General features: G+C 51.0%; 10 protein-coding genes across 10 annotated transcripts; 7 read left to right on the top strand and 3 right to left on the bottom strand.

Moving 5' to 3' along the window:
* Positions 1 to 6: 6 nt before the first annotated feature.
* Positions 7 to 1832, top strand: BJY04DRAFT_214776 (permease for cytosine/purines, uracil, thiamine, allantoin-domain-containing protein; the record flags this gene model as incomplete). The annotated part of the gene is made up of 4 exons (XM_073715306.1): positions 7 to 449; positions 496 to 600; positions 651 to 1175; positions 1229 to 1832. The coding sequence occupies 4 exons, from the start codon at positions 7 to 9 to the stop codon at positions 1830 to 1832; spliced, it is 1677 nt and encodes a 558-aa protein (XP_073574707.1).
* A 187-nt stretch (positions 1833 to 2019) lies between these two features.
* Positions 2020 to 2722, top strand: BJY04DRAFT_214777 (uncharacterized protein; the record flags this gene model as incomplete). Its single annotated transcript, XM_073715307.1, has 3 exons — positions 2020 to 2267; positions 2329 to 2613; positions 2680 to 2722. The coding sequence occupies 3 exons, from the start codon at positions 2020 to 2022 to the stop codon at positions 2720 to 2722; spliced, it is 576 nt and encodes a 191-aa protein (XP_073574708.1).
* Positions 2723 to 5865: 3143 nt separating this feature from the next.
* Positions 5866 to 8048, top strand: BJY04DRAFT_180942 (putative MFS lactose permease). Its single transcript, XM_073710134.1, has 7 exons — positions 5866 to 6028; positions 6080 to 6149; positions 6197 to 6637; positions 6683 to 7003; positions 7055 to 7312; positions 7363 to 7717; positions 7773 to 8048. The coding sequence occupies exons 1-7, from the start codon at positions 5903 to 5905 to the stop codon at positions 7918 to 7920; spliced, it is 1719 nt and encodes a 572-aa protein (XP_073574709.1). The 5' UTR covers positions 5866 to 5902; the 3' UTR covers positions 7921 to 8048.
* Positions 8049 to 8277: 229 nt separating this feature from the next.
* Positions 8278 to 10011, bottom strand: BJY04DRAFT_214779 (uncharacterized protein; the record flags this gene model as incomplete). The annotated part of the gene is made up of 2 exons (XM_073715308.1): positions 8278 to 8716; positions 9446 to 10011. The coding sequence occupies 2 exons, from the start codon at positions 10009 to 10011 to the stop codon at positions 8278 to 8280; spliced, it is 1005 nt and encodes a 334-aa protein (XP_073574710.1).
* Positions 10012 to 11541: 1530 nt separating this feature from the next.
* Positions 11542 to 12006, bottom strand: BJY04DRAFT_214780 (uncharacterized protein; the record flags this gene model as incomplete). The annotated part of the gene is made up of 1 exon (XM_073715309.1): positions 11542 to 12006. The coding sequence occupies one exon, from the start codon at positions 12004 to 12006 to the stop codon at positions 11542 to 11544; it is 465 nt and encodes a 154-aa protein (XP_073574711.1).
* Positions 12007 to 13693: 1687 nt separating this feature from the next.
* On the top strand, positions 13694 to 14326 carry BJY04DRAFT_214782 (uncharacterized protein; the record flags this gene model as incomplete). Its single annotated transcript, XM_073715310.1, has 1 exon — positions 13694 to 14326. One exon carries the CDS (start codon positions 13694 to 13696, stop codon positions 14324 to 14326), a length of 633 nt encoding a protein of 210 aa, XP_073574712.1.
* A 544-nt stretch (positions 14327 to 14870) lies between these two features.
* On the top strand, positions 14871 to 16117 carry BJY04DRAFT_214783 (NAD(P)/FAD-dependent oxidoreductase; the record flags this gene model as incomplete). Its single annotated transcript, XM_073715311.1, has 3 exons — positions 14871 to 15407; positions 15473 to 15920; positions 15975 to 16117. The coding sequence occupies 3 exons, from the start codon at positions 14871 to 14873 to the stop codon at positions 16115 to 16117; spliced, it is 1128 nt and encodes a 375-aa protein (XP_073574713.1).
* On the bottom strand, positions 15951 to 17345 carry BJY04DRAFT_155825 (transcription factor domain-containing protein). The gene is made up of 2 exons (XM_073708952.1): positions 17080 to 17345; positions 15951 to 17025 (listed from the first exon to the last, which is right to left on the bottom strand). The coding sequence occupies exons 1-2, from the start codon at positions 17272 to 17274 to the stop codon at positions 16147 to 16149; spliced, it is 1074 nt and encodes a 357-aa protein (XP_073574714.1). The 5' UTR covers positions 17275 to 17345; the 3' UTR covers positions 15951 to 16146.
* A 1000-nt stretch (positions 17346 to 18345) lies between these two features.
* Positions 18346 to 19219, top strand: BJY04DRAFT_180946 (uncharacterized protein). The gene has a single exon (XM_073710135.1). It carries the CDS (start codon positions 18381 to 18383, stop codon positions 19071 to 19073), a length of 693 nt encoding a protein of 230 aa, XP_073574715.1. The 5' UTR covers positions 18346 to 18380; the 3' UTR covers positions 19074 to 19219.
* Positions 19220 to 19912: 693 nt separating this feature from the next.
* On the top strand, positions 19913 to 20708 carry BJY04DRAFT_180948 (uncharacterized protein). The gene has a single exon (XM_073710136.1). The coding sequence runs from the start codon at positions 20147 to 20149 to the stop codon at positions 20630 to 20632; it is 486 nt and encodes a 161-aa protein (XP_073574716.1). The 5' UTR covers positions 19913 to 20146; the 3' UTR covers positions 20633 to 20708.
* Positions 20709 to 20856: the final 148 nt, after the last annotated feature.

The following is a 20856-nucleotide window of genomic DNA, read 5'->3' on the forward strand; positions in this document are numbered from 1 at the left end:
GCCACCATGAGTTCCTCTCTATCACGACTGCACGACAAAATCATTGTCAAATCCGTCGACGCAGATGGCCACCTCCGGCCCGTCTCCCCAATCGACAACGACTCCATCCGCCCAACACGCCTGAAAGACCGAAGATGGACCCAACTAACCTACATGACGTTCTGGTTCTCTGCTGTCGCCAATGTCAGTAATCTGTATGCCGCATCAACAGGGCTGACGGTGGGACTGAGTATGTGGGAAGCCGTCGGCTGTTCGGTCGCGGGGTATTTCCTGGCCGGATGTCTGATGGCGTTGAACGGCCGTGCGGGCGCACTCTATCGGATTCCATTCCCGGTCCTTTGCCGTGCGAGTTGGGGCCCTTGGGGAGCCCTGTGGCCGACCTTTAATCGCGCTGCGATGAGTGTTGTTTGGAATGGGGTCACTGCCGTGCAAGGGGCGCAATGTATCTAGTACGTCTTTCTTATGTCTTGTTTGGGGTGTGTGCTAATGGAACAGTGTCTTTCTCCATGCGATTTTCCCATCTATTGAGAATATTCCCGACAAAATGGGCCCCAAGTCAGCTCTCAGCTCAGCAGGAATGATCTGCTTTCTGATCTACTGGTCTGTCTCAAAACTAAATCGCACTTTATTACGAACTAACAAACAGCCAGGCTTCTAAACTGCGCCTTTCTCGTCGTGCCTGTCCCTAAAATGAAATCGCTCGTCTACATCAAAGTCTTTGTCTACTATGCCGCCGTCATCGCCATGACAGCTTGGACAGTCACTCTCGCTGGCCCTACAGCCTCACGGCGCATTCTCTCCGCCGGGTCCACGATTCACGGGAGTGATAAATCGTGGATGATCACACGCTTTCTGTTCGTCGGTCTCGCCAGCTGCGCAACATTCATCTCCAACGCCGCAGACATGCAGCGATACGCGCGCCGCCCCAACGATGTGATCTGGGGCCAGGTGCTTAGTTTTCCCGTGTCCGGGCTAATTGTCGCGGTCTTCGGGAACGTCATTGCAAGTGCGAGTGTCGGTGTCGTGGGGGAGTTGGTCTGGAACCCGATTGACTTTCTCGACATGCTTATGGCCGGCGACCGGTATACAGCGGGCAATCGCGCAGGGTGCGCTCTGATCTCGGCGGCGCTGGCTTACTCGACGATTTTCTCGGCGATTTTTGAGAACTCGATCCCGTGCGCTTCCTCCTGTGTCAAAAGTGGTTCACAGATACTAACGCTGATTCCAGAGCCGGTAACGACATCGCCGCCCTCCTCCCCAAATACATTACCGTCAAACGCGGCTTCTTCATCTGCGCAGTTCTCTCCTACGCGATAAACCCCTGGTACCTGCTCTCGTCCGCTTCAGTATTTATCAACTTCCTCTCATCGTACCAAATCTTCCTGTCTGGGATCACCGGAATTCTGATCTGCGACTACTACATTATCCGGCGAGGAAAACTCAATATCCCTGATCTATACACAGCCCATCCATTAGGCGAATACCACTATTTCCACGGGTTTGGAATCAGAGCGTTCGTCGCTTACCTGATCGCGATTGTGCCGAACTTCTATGGATTTCTCAATCAGATGGGGGTGAAAGCGAGTATCGGCGTACAGAGGTTTTATTACGTGGCGTATCCGGTTGGAGTGCTTATTGGGATGGGATTCTATTATGCGTTCATATGGCTGTGGAATGGGCGGGGAGCGCAAATTGAAAACGGTATGGGCTGGCAGGAGCCCAAGGAGTATTTCGATGAGTTTGATAATGCGAGGTACATGGATGGGGTCGTCGTGGAGGGCGCGGTGGAGGGGGTAGAAGTGCTGGGGGTGAATGCAACTAGGAAGGTCTGATTGAGCGAGAGACGGTCAAGTAACGACAGATTAGAGTACGGAGTAAACAGAGAATGCATGGAGATCTGATCTTGTAATGATGATGTCAGATCCCTGAAGGAAAACATCAAAACCACCCTCTAATCCCGCTGATCGTGAGTTTCCCAGACAGAGTCTGATACTATATGATCACCATCGACAAAGAATAATGCCGTCCACAACGCAACCGCATCCAGCGCAACGCGAAGTCGAGCCGCACCCCTCGCCTCCCCGCAATGTCTCCAACTCTGTCGACTACGCCCCGCACCCGGACAAATCCATCTCAATCACCTCAGCCCGAGCACAAATCCAGAAGCATATCTTGAACCTATACCAAGGAAGTGCGTCAGAAGAGGACATGCGCGTTTACGCCGAGAAGGCCGTCTATGATGATCCGTTTAGCTATTGTGATACGAGGTACCTCTCCTTATATCTTCCTTACCCCACGGCACGTAAATTGAATGCTTCGATTGGTTAGGTACAAAGTAGCAGGCCAATGGTATGGCATTCCGAAACTGTTCGCGAAGTCACAAACCTTGGCGACAGAAGTCGTCTCGAGCACAGACGACGAGCTAGTCTGGAAGCAACGGCAGAAGTATACCTTTACCGGGATACATGCTAGTAAGACCGCCGACAGCCTTATATCGTTGAGACTGGAGGGACAGGGAGATGGAGAAGAAAAGGTCGTCTACCATAAGGATATGTGGAATGAAAAGGATTATTCGCATGAGGGACTGGGGGCGTTGATCAAGAAGTTGAATGGGTATGTCACAACCAGTCAAGAATATCTTGGATATAGCGTGGTACGTTTGCTAATACCGTAATGTAGGGACCAGCTGACGCACGTTACGCAACCGCCGGAGTCGATTTAGGCTGCAAAGGTGTACGAAGATGGAGATGGCTCCTCACGAAGACCTTGAGTCTTGTGGCTGAATACCACAGTGTTTTTGCACAGGCCAGAGTTGATAAAGAAGAGTCGCAGAATGCAGACAGGGCTGTTTGAATAAGGGGCTTAGTTCTCGTATATAGTGGGATAGCCATGGGATAGTTCGTCGTGCCTGAGCTAATGATGTTGAAAGATAGTCGTGTACCTTTGCCTGAATCCGAACGTGATGTAATGAGAATATCGTCGATGCTCCTTATATAGGAGCTCAGCAGTATACGCCCCACAGATCCCTCAAAATAGACAGCGTGTGTTCAAAGTAAGTAGTCTGCCACCCATATACTCGAATTGACAACACCCACCTACAGAATCGGTTAATGAGTGATGGCGAACTAGGCAATAGCCGACATTGGGACATCTGTTGTAGTTGTCGCTGTGAATGGCATCTAGAAGAGTGGTTAGATGCAATTTATATACTGAGGTATGATTTCATGTGCGGAAAAATACCTCCTAATTCTCTGATGACTCTAGGGTCTCACACGCCAGCGTTCATGATATCCCTTCGGCCGAAAATGTATATGATGACCTACCCTTGTTGTTCCCAAGCTTCCCTCGGTACCCACTGGACAATGTACAGTCACACCGTGCTACACTGCACTTATGGCCATTCGAGAGACAGATAGGAGATGCGAACCCAGTAATCCAAGCTTATTGGAGCTGGAGGTCGGCGGAGAGACGGTGACAATGAGGATCCGAGAAAGCTGTCGCCATATTGCTGCCCGTGAGGTATCATCGGCTATATCGTGGCAATGGAAATGGATGGGCATAGGGCATAACTTGGCCAATACGACTGTGGCCAGCATAAGGCGAATGAGGACGCGCCGTGGGCTGGGTCACATGAATGGTTCCACAAGACGATGGCAATGCGAGAGTAAGGCTCGACAGGACATGTGTGGCAAAGCTGGTTCGGATCGGAGGGACACTTGCTGGGGAAGTGCGGAGGCTCGAGGGGTTTGATGCTGTGGCGAGTACAGGCGCAAGTGTTGCGGATGGCTAGTTCAATTGGTAGACAGGTGAAAAAGCTACAAGCGAGGACAGGCACTTAAAAGACAGTGCCAGATTCGTCTGTGAGGAGTAGACTCACCGTCTTATCCAGTGGAATACCGCGCTGCGTGGGTTCTCCTGTCAAGAGAGGGTTGATCGTGTGTTCTCAGAACAGAGGCCTTAGGATCGGCCCTGGGGGCAACTAGCCTTTTGCTTTTTGCCTCCTGCATGCAGGCCTGGTCAAAGATTAGGTCCAGGTGATATTGGCTAGGAATAAGAGGTGGGCCAGGTCGGAGCTGATCAGTGAGTAGCCGACACAGCGGATCTTGCTTCTGCGCCTAGCGCCCGTGTTCAGACCCGGGGTAGCTCTAGCCAAAGCTCCCCGAGCGTAGAAAAACGGGACTTCAGATGTTTGAGGTCAAGAACGCTGCGATGGGGTGATGCGGATGACACCAGGACAAAGTGCGACGGATATCGTTGCGAGTTGCCGACCAAGTTTGGCGGAGATGAATGTGAAAAGTGGTCTTTGAATCGATCTGATACCCGAGTCCACCCCATGCCAGGGCTCATGTACACGTTGCAGGGATATCGCGAGCTCCGACACTTAGATTGTTGATCCTCTCCGTCTCATCAAAGCTGCCAAGCAATCTGGACGCCATCGATTCTGCTTTTGACAGCAATTTCACTGGCCTTGGAGGGTGCTCGGTCCATGGATTCGGGAAGCAAGGGAGCTATTCCGGCTCATATCCCCCTCGAGGTGCCCCTACCCCTGAAGGCAACGCAGAGGCCTCGACGGCCGAGAGGCGACCAACTATGGATGTTGCTTGCACCGGTCGGTTGGCAGCAGTTCGCGCTTGGACAGTGATCAAACTCGACTTGTCGCGTGTCGTCTAGTAGCGACAAACAGGATACGGAAAGCATAACCATCGCCGTGGCTCCTGATCTGATTGAGTCTGCAGAGCTTGAAGGCACTAAGCCCAGTTGGCCTCGGAGATGGGACCGCCGACAGAGGGAGGACTGCAAGGGTGAAACAGCTGAGAACCGACAGCCAAAGACCAGCCTATGAATGACAGCAATTCAGTTTCTACCACGGGTGGCTTCTTCCAAGACTCCTAACTTGGTATTTATCTTGGCTCAGATCCTGCTGTCCTCTCAACGCAGAAGCCCTTCCAACAGCATTTGGCTGCGCGGATCTCGTGCCGAAATGCCTAGCAGCAAATCTCTGCCATCAAGCTCATAGCGACAAGAGAACCGGTTGTTCTTGCTTCACCGGGGTGTTCTTTCAGGGGAAGCTATGCGAGCAGGGCTGCAGCTGTTCCTCGGCTGAGTCGGCTCCGACCGTGCGACCTGCCCCAGACTTTGGAGAATTGCTATTCGGTCGGGATACCGTGTCTTTCGATAGAATCGATACTGCCCTAGTTGCATCTCCAGCGAACGGGTCATTAAGGAATAAGGGCTGAGGTGAGACAGGAGATCACCCGCAAACATTATTCCTCACCCCCAACCTCAATCTCCACATGTCCAAGGAGCCCCAGATTCCAGAAGCGAGAAAGCCCTTAGCTAGGTAAGGTTATTAGACTGAGTACTGTTGGATCGGCAAACGAACCGATAGGGACTAAGCCCAAAGCAACACGGGGGCCGTTGCAATGCAGGAGCAGAGCTAGACCGGATTGAAAGCGGCCCAGGCGTAGACGAGGCCAGGCGACCTGGCAATTCTCAGCGGCCAAGAGTCGAAAGGCCCTTACAGGAACGGAGGAATTCCCTCCAAGGACAATTCGCCGCCGCCTTCTGAGCTGTACCGCTGTCATGCGCGTAATTAACCCATATCTTACGAGCGCCAGACGCCTCCCCATTTGTTGGACTGCGGAGTCTGGGGATTTGCCCCCCGCAAGTGCTCCCATTTTCGATGTGAGGCCTGCAGGGTGGCAGCACACCAAGCTATTTCGAGATTCTTAGACTCGCGGCCAAGAGGACATGTCCATGAATTGCACGGACCGGTGCAGGGTGTCCCAACTCGTGAAACACCAGGGGTCCTGCATTATAAGAGTCTCTCCTCGTCCCACCTCGGTGTCACTCAGCTGTTCGTCTCAGGATCATCTCAACTCGACCAGACACCGACGACTCAATGGCGGACATTACTAGCGAGGATAAGCACGGCATCACCGTCCAGGCCTCTGAGGGGGCCAAGGTCGCCAACCTGGCCGGCAAGACTGCTGGAAACCCCGGCGCAAAGACCAAGGCCGTCTTCAACGTGAGCATCCATCGCGATCTGCAGCAACAGGATCAACTCTAACCCTGCTAGGCCGAACTCTTCGCTGCCGTCAATGAGACCAAGATTGAGAGATGGAGCAAAACCTCCATTCACCTGTACTGTATGTGCATCCCGTCGTCCGCCGGCATTCGAGACTGACATTCCCAGTCTGTATCTTCGTCGCATTCTGCTGCGCCTGTGCGAACGGATATGATGGCTCCCTGATGGGCTCTGTGCTTGCCATGGATCACTTCCAAAACACCTTTCACACTGGAATGGATGGACCCAAGGTTTCGGTTGTCACTTCTCTGTACACAGTGTGGGTACTTAGCTCTCTCCCTCACTGCAGCCATTCTAACAGAGATAGTGGCTCGATGGTCGCAACCCCCATTTCCGCCGTCATTTCCGACAATTTCGGTCGTCGCAAGTGCATGTTTGCTGGTGGATGGGTCATTGTCATTGGATCGGTCATCATTTCTACTGCCAACACTTATGCACACTTCCTGGTCGGTCGTTTCGTCCTCGGTTTCGGCATCCAGATCATGGTGGTGTCCGCCCCAGCTTATGCCGTCGAAATCGCACCCCCTCACTGGCGTGGTCGTGCTGTCGGTATGTTTGTCTCGTTCCTGCCCTCAGACTCAACTAATTGATCAGGTTTCTACAACTGTGGCTGGTTCGGTGGCTCTGTTCCGGCTGCCTGCGTCACATACGGCACCAACTTCATCAACAGCAACTGGTCGTGGCGTGTGCCATTCTTGTGCCAGTGCTTCGCTGCCATTATTGTCATCTGCTCCGTGTGGTTCATTCCCGAGTCCCCACGTTGGCTCCTTGCCCAGGGTCGCGAGCAAGAGGCAATTGATATCCTTGCCAAGTATCACGGAAACGGAGATGCCAACACTCGCCTGGTCCGTCTCGAGATTGACGAAATGAAGGAGGGTATCCGTGTCGACGGTATTGACAAGGTCTGGTGGGACTGTACGTGTAGCCAATTCGAGTGAATGGACGCTGCTGACCGTATAACCATAGACCGCCCATTCATCCTCACCCACAGCGGCCGTTGGCGATTTGCCCAAGTGATCATGATTTCCATCTTCGGTCAGTGGTCTGGAAATGGTCTCGGATACTTCAACCCGACCATCTACCAGTCTCTCGGCTACACCTCCAGCTCCATGCAGCTCCTGCTCAACCTCGTCAACTCCATCGTCTCCGCCATTGGCGCTTTGACCGCCGTCTACTTCTGTGACAGGATGCCCCGTCGTACCGTCCTTGTCTGGGGAACATTCGGTAAGCCATGCTATTCACCTGTTTTCTCTGTATCTCACTAACCAGACCAGCCTGCGCCATCTGTATGGCCATCAATGCCGGTGTCTCTCAGCCCATGATCCCCCAGCGCAACTCTCCCGAGGGACTCGTCGACGCCACCCTTGGCCGCACTGCCCTCGCTTTCTACTACCTCTTCAACGTGATCTTCTCCTTCACCTACACACCACTTCAGGGTGTCGTCCCCGCTGAAGCCCTTGAGACCACCACCCGCGCCAAGGGTCTGGCTCTGTCTGGTTTCCTTGTCTCCGGAACGAGTTTCATCTCGCAATTCGCGTCGCCTATTGCCCTGCGCAACATCTCCACCAACTACTTCTGGATTTTCGTCGGTTGGGATCTGGTCGAGTCTGCATGTTGGTATATGTTTGGGTATGTTCTCTTTGTCACTATACTCACCGGACTTCAGCCGCTAATGACTTTACAGTGTCGAATCCCAGGGTCGTACCCTCGAGGAACTCGAGCACATCTACCAGCAACCCAAGCCCGTCGCTGCCTCCAAGAGACGCGACAAGGTTGTTGTCCAGGAGGATGGCGCCGTCACCGAGAAGATCTCCGACGATGTCAGTGTCTAGACTGCCGCCGATCGCCCGCTCCTTTGCTCGGCAGTCCTCGCACGTCTCTCCAATCTTTGCGCACTATATCCTGTCTGTTCGATGATGTATCTTCTTGCTTGATTCCTCGCTCCGGTGCTGGTGGGCAGTTGGCCGCTTGTTGAGGAGAGTTGAGTTTAGTCTTTCGCTCTAGCTAGCTCGCTAGTTTAAGTGATAGAAATGTTTAATGGAATGGTGTGAGCCGATAGCTGTTTCAACCTCGTACGATGGATCCATGCTGCTCATGGATTATAAACTTTTTTTCAGTCTCTATACCATCAATAGTGACGGGTCACTAAGTCTTGATAGTCTCATACTAGCGTCCAGTTATACAACAGATTACTGACTCCGGAAAAACTCATCCGTGAACAGCGTATGGCCCACATCCCCGGCTTTATCCCACGCCCTCCACCCCTGTGCCGCCCGCCATGCCTCATTATTCCACTGCTTCTTGGGAACTCTGCTGGGACATAGCATGCGAAAGTTGGATGTGAGTTCCCATGTCACCCCATCCTTGTGGTCAACGACTGTCTCCACGCGTAGTGCCGGATGTCGAAGAGCCGGCTCTGTCCACTTCTTTGTCTTGCGCAGATGCGAGATGACCTTTGCTCCTGCGTGAGGACCAAGATGGAGGGCTCGGATGTACCAGCGGAGCTTTCGCAGGTGACCGGTGGGTGGTTCTTCGCGGGTGGTGGGGCGGTAGATGGTAGACTCTCGCTCGGTGTCTGTCATCGAGCGCAGTGTGTTTCGAAGGCAGGTAAAGGCTGCAATAACTAGCCTGCGAGGGAATTTGCACGAGGATTAGCACAAGACTAATAGTCCGCAATGGACCTTCTTGATATCGCATGGGGACCGAACAGTTACGGTCTATCGATCAACAAGGAACACCCCACAGGAAATAAGAAGGTATCTCATCAATCTGGAGGGTCTAGAAAGACGGCAAGATAGTGAAAATCCAAGCCGGAAACAAGAACCCATGCGGGTGGCAATCCCCCACAGCGAAGTCATTGCCAGAGCTCTTCGGACTGTGTGTGGGATGTTGATGCATGCGTACACCCCATCGTCCGAAGCGATGCTCCATGTTGTAGCTACTATGCCAGAGACAGTATATTTTGGCCCTGATCTTCGGATTCCCGTCCCCATTCCCGAGTACGAACTTAAGCTAATGGGGGGGGTGAGACTGTGAGCGCGATCGGATCGTCGGAGACAGGTGATGGGGTCTGCTACTCTAGCACGAATGTTGAGGATGAAACCGTTTGACGAAGGGAGTTATGCGTAGTTCTAAGAGTGTTCGGATGAGGATACACTGTAGTCATCGCAATTTCTGCACCGTAGCTCCTTTGGCGAGGCAAAGCAGGTGGTAACCCTACTACGAAACCTTGTAAGACATAAAACATATATGATGCTATTGACTACCTCTTTCCAATCGATCAACATCCACAATGCTACCACTACTCCATTCTACATCACGACACAATCAGACCATAGCGAATGCCTGCAAACGTACGAAAAGTATTCCAACCTGAGCTTATTCCGGCACCCTCCTTCCTCAGGAACCCTCACCTGCCAGTCCTCCCGACCAATATCCAACTCCAAATCATCCAACAGACCCTCATTAATCATCACTTTCGGATTAACCGGGATAGGGAACTCGACCAGAAAGACTAAAGTGGTACACTTGGCGCTCTTGTCCTTTCCATTTCCTTCGCCCATTCTCCCGCTACTGGTAGTCGCGGGATTTGCCTTGACGATCTTCAGCCCGGTATTGCCAGTGTTGTTGATCAGTGAGTTCTCGACTCGAGTGCGTGACATATTCATGCGAATAGCCGAGCGCCAACCAAACGCACTGAGGTTCACTCTGACCCGGTCCATGATGACCAGCGAGGCATGGTGGGCAGTTTCCTGGGGTATGTCCTTTGTGCTCTGGAGCATGAAGAGCACGGGGTATGTTCCGGGGCAGTAGTAGAGATCGTGTTGAGTTGGGTTGGATTTCTTGTTCTTTAGTAAGGGATGGAATTGAGGCGCAGAGGCCGGGCAGATGGTGTTTTCGTTGGTGCAGCAGGGTCCAGACATTCTGTGTGGGGTGTGACTGGTGGCATCTATGGCCATGCTGGTTTTTGTTGGCGGAGATGGAGGTTTGCTGCTGGTGCTGGGCGATGAGATCCGGTGGCTCTGAAAGCACTCTTCAAGGTGGATGCGATAGGGCGAGCCGTCAATCTAGAATAGACGAGAAATATTTTTGACAGGCGGCCCATGGATTGTTTATGTTGGTTGTTCGTCCCCTGTTCTGATCCCAGCCTTTGAACCAATAACAAAGGTCAAAGCAGAAGCCTCCACTGAGGGTGTATTGTAGGTTCTTGAAAGATAATGGTCCTGCACGACGGCTCTTTCTTTGTTGGAACAAAGGTAACCCGGAATTCTATGGCGGATAGAGAATGGCCTTTTGGGGTAGATGACTCTGCGACATTATTCTGTCCACACCCAATTGCCTGCGGATTATAGGAGAGTGTCTTGTCACTGATTTCAATAATGTATCGAGTCATGCTGTAGACAACCGTTCCATTCAGCTAAATAACGCAGATTGTCTAATCCCCCAACTCCTTAAATCAAATCTTTGCCATAGTTATCCTCAGAATCTACTCATCAACGTCACCAGTCCTCAAGCTACTATGTACATACATATGAGTCGCCCTACCAAGCCTCAAGTCTAACCGGAAAAAGCACGATATAGTCACCCGATGTAACGCCATCCGGCCCGAAAGTCGCTCGATACCACCCTTCAGACGGATAGCCTGTGCCTTCGAGCAACCCCTGCTGCATGAGCTCCTCCACATCGATGATGTGCGGAAACATGACAATGTATGCAAGGGTTCGGATGTCGAGCCTAGAAGGGCCGTCTGGACCTCTTTGTAGGGAAACCGCTCGACTGGAACAGGCTGTCCGAAGTGATTCCTACACCAAAGCACTATTGCGTCTCTGACAGCGGCCTCCTCCTCCGCTGACAAAGGGGACGGAATGTGCTTGATAAAAAGAACGGGGTAGAAGGGCTCGGTGGGGAGGTTTATCTGGACCTCTGCTGTAGTGCGATTGTTTGTGTTGGTGTGCTCCATGGTGTTGATATAGAGGATAGATACTCGAGAGGAGGTCTTGTTATATCTGGTGCAGGCCTGAGACTGTTAAGTGGAGCGGAGTGATTTGGTTGGGACGATCTACTTATATTTCCAGTATGCCAACGAAGGAGAATGGCAAGAGTATCCATGATACACAGTTGAAACACAGTCACACATGAGTCTTTGTTTATGTTCAAGCCTCATTGTTGTTTGAGGCACTTGGCTCTCGTTTAAAGGGCGGCTTTACGTCTGAAGAGAAATGTCAGGATTCTTCCCGTTGAAAACAATGCCGTTCACCTAGAAAGGTGAGGGTGTCTACTAGTGCGATTCAGAATCAATTTCTGGTCTGTCACTATTTCGCATGGGAAAGTCTGTATAAGAGGTAGTAATAGTCTCCGATGATATTCATGAACTACTAACCGACTGACTTGAAGCATCTTTCGACTATCATTTTACCCCTGGCCCACCAAAGCACTCATACAGCCACTCCCCCCTACATTGCACAGCACCCACCCTTATCAGAGGATTCAGTATCGGAGTTGAAGAACCGGAAGCGCAGATTATTGACACATTCGCCTTCCTTCGCAGCCTGGATATTCCAGTTATCCCGAGGAATGAGAAAGCCCTGCTTGATTAGATCTTCAACATCGACGGGGACAGGAAAGTCAACGAGACAGCAAATCGACGGTTTTCCATTAATAGTGATGACGGTGCCGTGGGCCTGCACCGTACGATTGAAGTACTGATGGAGCCAGGCCTTCATGCCGTTTTTCATCAGCTCAGCGGCAGCTGGCGTCGGGTTGGTGTCTTCTCCGATTTCCGTGAACACCACAGGGTACGAGCCGGGGTTATAAGTCAGAGTTGATAAGCCAAACTTGCCGTTGTTTTTGGCGTGGGAAAAGGCAAGTTCTGACTTCTTGCAGACCGTCTGCGCCGTAGTGCAGCATTGAGTAGTCATTTTGTTGATCCTGGTGTTAAAAGATGATTTATCTGTTTCGCAACCGCTGAATATAGCAGTGATGTGCTTGGATAGCCTCAATAGGAGTGGCCTGGAAACTCTTATATCTTTCCATGTTCTTCACAAAGAGAGGAACAGTGGCTTTGTGAAACGGACTGCCATTGTTGGGTTGAATGACGGCGTCTAGGTATGATCTACAGTCAATCCCCCAGTTTCTTATTCCCATTCCCTTTAGGCCATTTGGTACTTTACCCAGGACGAGCGTCCTTCGAGCCGCAACAAAGGTTTCGCTCTGTCCTGTAACGAACTACAAAGGTTTCTACCTAGAAAAGAAGACTGGAAACAAAGAAATGGCTACAGGTTTAGGGGATATGTGTTGGGTGGAAATAAATGCTACAAGGGGGTAAGGAGCGCTCCCCTAAGAATGTATAAATACCAACCATTCACTTCTGCCTGTTCTACTGGGCACCCCAGTCAAACGGAACGCAAAGGCTCCAGCTATACCTGAAATCTTCTCGTTCACAGCCCGCCCTCTGAATAAACAGTCCTCTTTCCTACCAACAAAATGTCCGGCGGATTATCCAGCGGCTCGGGCCACCCTTGCCATAGGTGCTTCTCGCTACAAGGGCCCATCATGGAGTGCCAGCGGCTGCTCCGTGTGCCGACCTTGACGGAAGATGACCTGAGGTATAGAACTGGAACCTGCTCTATTCTCTTTTGCGCCACACTGGCCCGGGGCCAACCAATCACCCAGATCGAACCAGCGCTCAATGGCGTCAAGAACTGGCTCCTTCGGAGGTATGGGGTTAACGCAAGAATATGGGGAAGTCTCGAGCCAAGGAGGCGTATCGACAATACTGAGCAGCGATTGGAACATAACCTGATGATTGAGTTTCCACATCGCGTTGATCCCATCATCCTGCTCGCAGAGGGCTTGTTTTGTGATAGGTGCTTTGACATTCCCGATATCCAGTGGGCGCTCCCTCTTGGTAACGATTGTCCGAATCTGGCCAGGTTAATGTTCTTCATTTCCATGACGGTTTTTGATTCACGAACCCCGCTAGCTGTAGGCGAGGCGGCCATGTTCCTCAGGCAACGTTTCGGTATCCTATAAGTTCTCGCCTTTCTGTGGCTTCCTGATGTTATTGCTGGGACGCGGTGACATTCCTCTTTGCGCTTTCCAAACTTGACTCTTCAATCTCCTTTCCATGCTGTTCCTGTTTATCAGATGCGTTGTCAAAATTCTTGATCATCTAACATGCCATATCTAAATTCTATTCCAAGAAGCAAGCCGCCATTTGAGCACGTAGGAAACTCTCGTGTGGTAGGGATCTGTTTAGGGCGATATCTTGTTGTAGCCGTCCCCTTTACCATGTAAACTACTATGGCAATCGCTCGCGAGACGACGGGTCAAGAACGAAAATACAATAGAAGACCTTCAGATTCATCAAGAGATATTTGCACGGCAGGTTGAGAGTGCGCGAACGGATGCGAGACATAGACTAAGGCAATGTCAAACAACCCATACATCCACCTGAATCAACCAGAGATCCCCTACAGTAACCCTTTCTCTTTGTTATATTGACTATATATCTCATCCTCTGGGGCCCTCGCATGGTTCCCAGTTTGAACCAGGCATCTTCTCGCTCCCACATCCTACACAATTTGTCCCCTTCTCGCAACCACAATGCTCGATTTCGACATGATGCCGTACGCCCTGGCGTTTATCCAGCTTGACACCAAGGCATGCACCACGGAGGAAAACCAATGCAGCATCTGCCGCCAGTACATGGATTACATCCGCAAGAACAGCAACCTCGAAATTTCCGATCTGCTATACAAGCGCGGCAACTACCCAGTCACCTTCCTGCACAAAACTGACAGATTAATGAACATGGAGGACACCAAACCCATGGTGCAGGCGTTGAAATCCTCACCCTCTCGGTATTTCAAACAGGAGATCAAGGTGTCCGGGCTTGTCCTTCCGTACAAGCTAAGACTCGAGGACGGTGAGCTGAAACAATGTTCCCATTCCAACTCCCCGGGGTGGACAATTCTATACATGGTGGATTTTCCACAGATTGCAAATCCCAGAAGACTTATCGGGTTGGGCCTTTTGGATGCAGTCGGTGTTCCTCGAGATGCTTGGGTCTTCCAGATGCCTGCGCCGGGGAAATGTCTCAGTTCCTTTAGACTGGAGTTTTTCTCCAAGGTTGTCCGGAAATTGATACCGGAGGAACATGCACGTCAACTTCTTGCGACTAAAAGCGAGGCGTTTCAGGAGCTATACAACACGTTCGTTCAACTCATGAAGCAGTGATAGTTTTGTTGTTACTTGCCTTCGGTCGCTCGTTTATATTATGTGCGCGTTTTCTATGTCTGTTCTACTCGCTTACTATCACACTTTCAAATTTAGTAGATTGAGGTAGTTATCAATAATAGGTCATCTTCTAGCTTGGGTAGAATCCTCCATACTGGACTTCAGCCCCGACTCCACATTGTAGGGTATTTTGACTGCGCTAGTTATTGTGATTGGTTGGTGGGCGCGGTTATGCTAGGCTGAGGCTAAGACAGATCCACTTCTGTAGGTTGACTCGGACTTAGGAGTAGGCTTTATCAGAAATAAAAGTGTTTGGCGGTAGTAGCTAGTCTTTGAAGAGAAAGCAGGTCGGCTAACTCTCTGGGCTTCGGAGGAAACGGAGATTGCTGTCTTTTGGACGCACATATATAGAGCCCTTGAGCCACCCTTCCTGCATCCATTGATATTCCCTGAATTGCACATTCCATATCTTCTTTCAGCTCCCTTATACCGTCTTATATTATACTCCTTCTGTCGTTCTGATCTATCCATTTGCTAGCGAATAATGAAGCACATCGTGATCGTGGGTGGCTCCTTTGCTGGCGTCAGCACCGCACACCAAATCCTCAGACAGGTCAATAAGAGCAATCGACCACCTACGGTGAAAGTTACTCTTGTGTCTCGCGATACTCACTTCTACTGGAATATCGCTTCACCACGCGCCATAGCCTGCGCTTCGGATGTACCAGACGAAACCCTGTTCGCGTCGATCAAAGGAGGCTTCGCCAAGTATCCAAAAGCACAATTCGAGTTTGTGCTTGGGTCTGCGGTGGGTCTCGATCTTGAAGCCAAGGTGTTGCAGGTATCGGGCGGACTTGAGGTCAAGTACGATATTCTCGTTATTGGTACAGGGGCCGATACAGCCGTTCCTACACCATTGAAGTCCAGGGGATCAACGGAGAGCACAAAGGAGGCACTACATGAGTACCAAGAGCAGGTCAAAACTGCCAACAGTATACTTGTTGCTGGGGCAGGACCGACAGGTGTGGAGTTGGCCGGGGAATTATCGTATCAATTCGGAAGCGAGAAGAAGATTATCTTGGTTTGTTTGCCCCAGCATATTTCTACCATTGAGCCACTCTTTGCCAGGACTAACGTCTTATTCAGGTATTAGACAAGGCTCGCGTTCTGGCTGGCCCTGGGCGTCCAGATTCCCTTTTCTCGACAGCCGAATCTCACCTGCGCTCTTTGAACGTCGATATCCGCCCAAACACAAAGGTCGAGACTGCTAAAAAGCAAGTGGATGGCACATGGGAATTTACCACATCGCTTGGAAACGTCATCAAAGCCGACATGTATATCCCAACCTTCGGCGTGAAACCAAACAGCTCTTTTCTACCGCGTGAGGTCCTCGACAACAATGGGTTCGTGCAGGTAGACCATCACTTGGTCGTCAAAGGTACAAAGAATGTCTACGCACTCGGCGATGTGTCAAGCCTCGAACCACCGCAGTTTGTATTCGTCAAAGCGCAGAGCACCTACTTGGCGAACAGCATTGTGCTCCAAATCACAGGTAGAGAAGGTTCCGTCGTGCCGTATAAACCGGCCAGTTCAGGTCAGAAATCTCAGTCTTGGAGCGAAGCGTCTACTAACAGGGATTATGATGTAGCCATGATGGGCCTGCAGGTCGGCAGGAAGCTGGGAGTCGGGCACTATGGAAGCTGGCGGGTCCCTGGGATTCTGGTGGCGTATATGCGCAAAACACTGTTTGTCGAAGATCTACCCCGAACGGTTGATGGGTCTGCTTTTTGATTGTTTCTTTTAGCATCGACAATAGAGCTCTAGACAAGTAAAACCCCAGTGGTCATCCTAATAACATCATTCCATACAAAACTCGGTAATCCTTTTCTTGACCAAATCTCTTCCAGTATTGGTAGAATTCTATCTCTGTGCTTTGGTAGGTGCCCGGTTATCGGTCGAGATGAAAGGAGGCCCCGGAACAACTGCTGCTCTTCGCCCTGTCTAGCAATACACCCAATGATGAATAGCGGGCATATCACTGCGGTGATTGCCTGGCCATAGCCTTCTTTCTGGATGTCCTGGATGGCGGCACACACGACATATCCCAGTCGGTCTGTCTCTTTGAAGCCATCTGTAACCAGGTGCAAGTAGACCAGTGACGCATAAGCGAAAATACGGCTGGTGAATGGGATCATACTTGTGGTCCTGATGGTTTGCATAAATGTTTCAAGGCTGCGATAAATCCGCGCTGCCTCGTCACGGTATTTGTTGTTGCTCCCGGCTAAAAGCCCTTGCTCCTGCTCCTGGGTGATTTGATCGTGCATGTATGCGATGCGACCCATCTCGAGGGCAACCGCATTCGGACAGCCGACAACGTCCTCAAACTTGACCTGGGACTCCTCCCGAAAGGCTCCTGGGTGATACTGTAGCAGCCTTGGGGATGTCCCGGCAGTGATTGACGAAATAAGATCCAGCCAGATAACAGTCGCCCCGACGAAACGAAAAGTAACGACCTCGTGGACAATTGTCGGACCGTCATCTTCGACGGTGAAATCACCAAGCACCGAGTCTTCATAGAGCAGCTTCTTCGACTTCTGGTTGAGATTATAGTTGGCAAGGCCATCCCTACGGCCTTTTGCATACATATCGATTGCTGCGTCTAGATGGACTTTCCAGGCACAGCTTTCTCCAGCGAACAGCTGAGCAGTTTCATTCTCAGTTTTGAGACTCAAGTCAGCTGGTAAGGGACATACCTCGAAAAAGACCAACTGCACGACTGAAGCAACCAACCCCAAAGCGTTTGCTCGCTGGTTCTTCTTCGTAAAAACAAGAACCTCGTTTGCTGTCCGTTGCACTTCCTTCAAGGAGATCTCCAGCTGTTCCTCCCTTCGTACTTCCGCAAATGCACGACAGAGCGTATTCAACGCCGTGAACCCATCCATCAACATGTGGTAGGCACCTAATGCCAAGGCAGCGTGATACAGCGGCTTGGTATGTAAAAGCAGATGTAACAGCCAGCCTCTCCCTCCGAAGAAGGCATGGGATTTATATGCAGGGTATTGTAGTGGGATGACTTTGTCCAAAAAGTGCATGACAAGCGTGGATTCCTGTGGCGGCAGGGATGTAAATTGCATTCCTGCGCCGCTTCCACTGTCAGATGCATGGGAGACCCTGCTGATCATCGGAGCAAGTGCTTTGTTTTTGTCGTTATCCGAAGCGCGACCGTTTGGTTTCTTCCTCGATGTGACCTTGACAATCTGCTTGATACCATCTGCAACGGCCTTTTCTCTGGGTCCGTTGTCCATCCACTCGGGCTTTGGCCCGTACTCATAGCAAGTTATGCAGAGAGACTTGCATGTGGTACACTGTGGCCGACCTTCGTCGCATTTTTTCTTGCGTAGCCGACATGTCCAGCACCCACTCTTGCTTCGAAGCTGTCCATTCATGCCTGTTAACGTAAGGTTGAGGATGTTGGAGTAAGCTGCAAGACCAGCTGAACCCCTTTTCTCCGTCATGTTCACCGCCTGGGGGCTGAATCCTGTCGGGCTCGGCTTTTCCAAAGCTCGTCCATCGACATGTAGTCAGTCTTGCTTGGAGTTCGCCCGTAGGTAGGGGAGTAGAAGGCCATGCTAAGCCCTATTGGGAGATATCCAAGAGTTTACTCTAGTTATGACTCATAAATACATCGTGTTATCAACTCCAAAAGACCTTATCAGTGAAAGAGGTATATATATTTTCTGCTGCTAGGTACGGTACAGCGTTTCAAAACAACAAGTCTGCGAGCCCAACCGCATGATCACCGAGTAACATTGAAACACGCCCCAAATGTTTTGCACTAGTCAACGTCATTTCAACAAGGCGTTCAAAAGGTAGCCACTGGCCCCCAACCTCTAGCGGATCGCCGGTGATGATTGACGGGTGGCTCAGCGAGGCTGAGCTGCTCCGCCCGTAGGGCAACCCGTCCACATTGACTATATAACCCGGGCGATGTCCACAGAGCCGTTGACTCGAAGAATCAATGTTCATTATTACTAAGTCGTTTTAAAAGACAATTATGGACGCGAAATATTACGAGAACGCGGGAAACCCGCTGTCTACAGAACAGCCACCCGCCTACCAACACCACCCCCACCAACAGACCCAATATCAACGAGATGAAAAATCCACCTCACAACGAGAAACCTATCCCCGCGGCATTGAAGTCGCATTCACAAGCTGGACATCCCGCCACCTCCGGCTAACCAGCGAAACCAAAGACGGCGCTCTCCTGTACACAGCCGACCTCAAGAACACCAAACCGCACATGCGCATCCAAGGATCTTCTGGAACTGACATCGCGACCGTGAGGTTTCACCGGTTCAGCCACAGCGTCGACATGAGCATTAACGGGCGAGAAATTCTGCTAACGCAGGGGTCGAAGCTGAGCTACAGTAGGGGATTCGAGTCGCCGTCACTGGGCGGGAAGAGACTCACGTGGAAGAAGTCCTCCATGTGGAAGTCGTTTCATCTGGAGTGTACGGATGAGAGTGGCATTGTCTATGCAACCTATAAGCCTCATGGAGGATTCTCAACGAAGAAGAGCGGGAGATTAGAGGTTTTGGAGCCTTGCAGGGCCGGTGGTGATGCCGTTCTTGACGAGTTGGTTGTTAGTGCTCTTGTCAACATCTATATCTTAATCAAGATGTCTGGCGCGGCTGCAGCTGGGGCTGGTGCTGGCGCTGGTGCAGGAGGAGGCGGTGGTTGCTGATGTCCTTATGTTTAATGGTTCTAGTCTGGTTGGGCGTTTGGTGTCTATTCCCTGAATTCAACGGTTTTGTATACATAAGTTGTTTTGGAAAATCATATATTCCCAACCAGGACATACAATGATAAACTATCTTTGGTTCTCATCTATTTCTCATGTTCAAGCATAGAGTAGAGGGGAAGTTAGAACGGGCAGGAAAGTTGAATCGATCTGTGACAAGTTGGCTCCAGAATTACTTGCATGTCCCTCACGCACGGTCAAAATCACTGGTGACCCACGGTGTTTATAGCATCTTTCGATCCATAGGGCTACCATCACCCAGACCCTTGCCCATTACGCTGTGGGTTTGAGGATAAGCTACCCACATTAGCGCGATATCCTACCCCACAATATAACATCGTCATTTTTCTTGCTGGCTTCTTAAGAAGGCTCTCCCCTGTGAGCCATTTCTGCTGCTGTCACATTTGAAGCTGCATTCAGTCATCATGAGCGGCTACGCGCTATCACCCCCCGTCGATTGCACTCTCGAGCCGAAACCGAGCACATTGAGAGGAAAGACAGCAATCGTAACCGGAGGTAAAGTCATGCTTTCGTTATCCGTTCCCCATTCCCTAATGTCAGGTGTAGGAGCGAATGGGCTTGGTGAGGCTTATGTTCGAGCTCTTGTTGGAGCCGGGTAGGCGAATGTCACCTTGCAACATATGTCGACAATCACATTGACTGCGCATTAGTGTCAATGTTTGCATCGGAGATCTTGACATCAGGCGAGGAAAGGAACTAGAGGACGAACTTCCCGGGTACCTAGCCCTACCATACCACCGAACATGCCATATTCTTACGATCTTTCCAGTGTGAAGTTCGTTCAATGCAACACAGCAGACTGGGACGACCAACTTAGCCTCTTCGAAAATGCAGCTTCACTCTCTCCAGACGGTCGCATATCATACGTTGTCGCCAACGCCGGAATCCACCGTCGCGACGAGGTGTTCGAGTTCAACACCGACGCCCCAACGAAGCCGGATTTAACAACGCTCGACGTCAACGTCAATGGAACGCTTTACACGGCAAAGCTAGCGATGCACTATTTCATCAAACAAAATGGACAGACTCCATCGCCCGGCCAGGAAGACACCTGCCTCGTCCTTATCGGATCCGGCGCCGCTTTTCTCGACGTTCCACGTACACCGCAGTATGATGCGAGCAAGTGGGCGATGCGGGGGATCATGCACGCGCTCCGCCGGACGGCATTTTACTACGGGAGCCGAGTGAATGTGATTTGTCCGTGGTATGTGCGGACAAGCATTTTATCAAAAGAAGCATTTGACCATGTGGAAGGTCTGGGTATTGAGTTTGCGAAGGCCGAGGATGCCGGCGAGTGTTTGCTCCGTATACTTAGTGACAAAGATATCAACGGAAAGTCCTTGTTTGTGACGGCGAGGAAGTGGGCGGACAGGGGATATATGGATCTCGACCTGGAGGATTATCGGAGGAGTGAGTTGCTGCAGGAGATGCAGGTTGATCAGATCAAGTCAGCCCCTGTTGAGCTCGGGCTGTTCCCTTGATATTTTGTGATCTCTTAGGTTGTTGTAGGTGGTATTCCATAGCAATAGTGTGCCTTCATGTTTCAAGGGCAGAATTGTAATTTGTTTCAATAAGCACACTCCCTCATTGTCACCCCACCGTATCACACCCCGCGGGGAGCACACCCTCTGTGATTTGAAATCAAGGCGAATAAAAGTCATCCCGCCGTTCGTCCCCAGCCCTGGTTTGACATGGTGCATGACTC

The sequence above is a fragment of the Aspergillus karnatakaensis genome, assembly GCF_047715665.1.
Source record: "Aspergillus karnatakaensis strain CBS 102800 unplaced genomic scaffold BJY04scaffold_8, whole genome shotgun sequence".
Taxonomy (NCBI): Eukaryota; Fungi; Ascomycota; class Eurotiomycetes; order Eurotiales; family Aspergillaceae; genus Aspergillus; species Aspergillus karnatakaensis.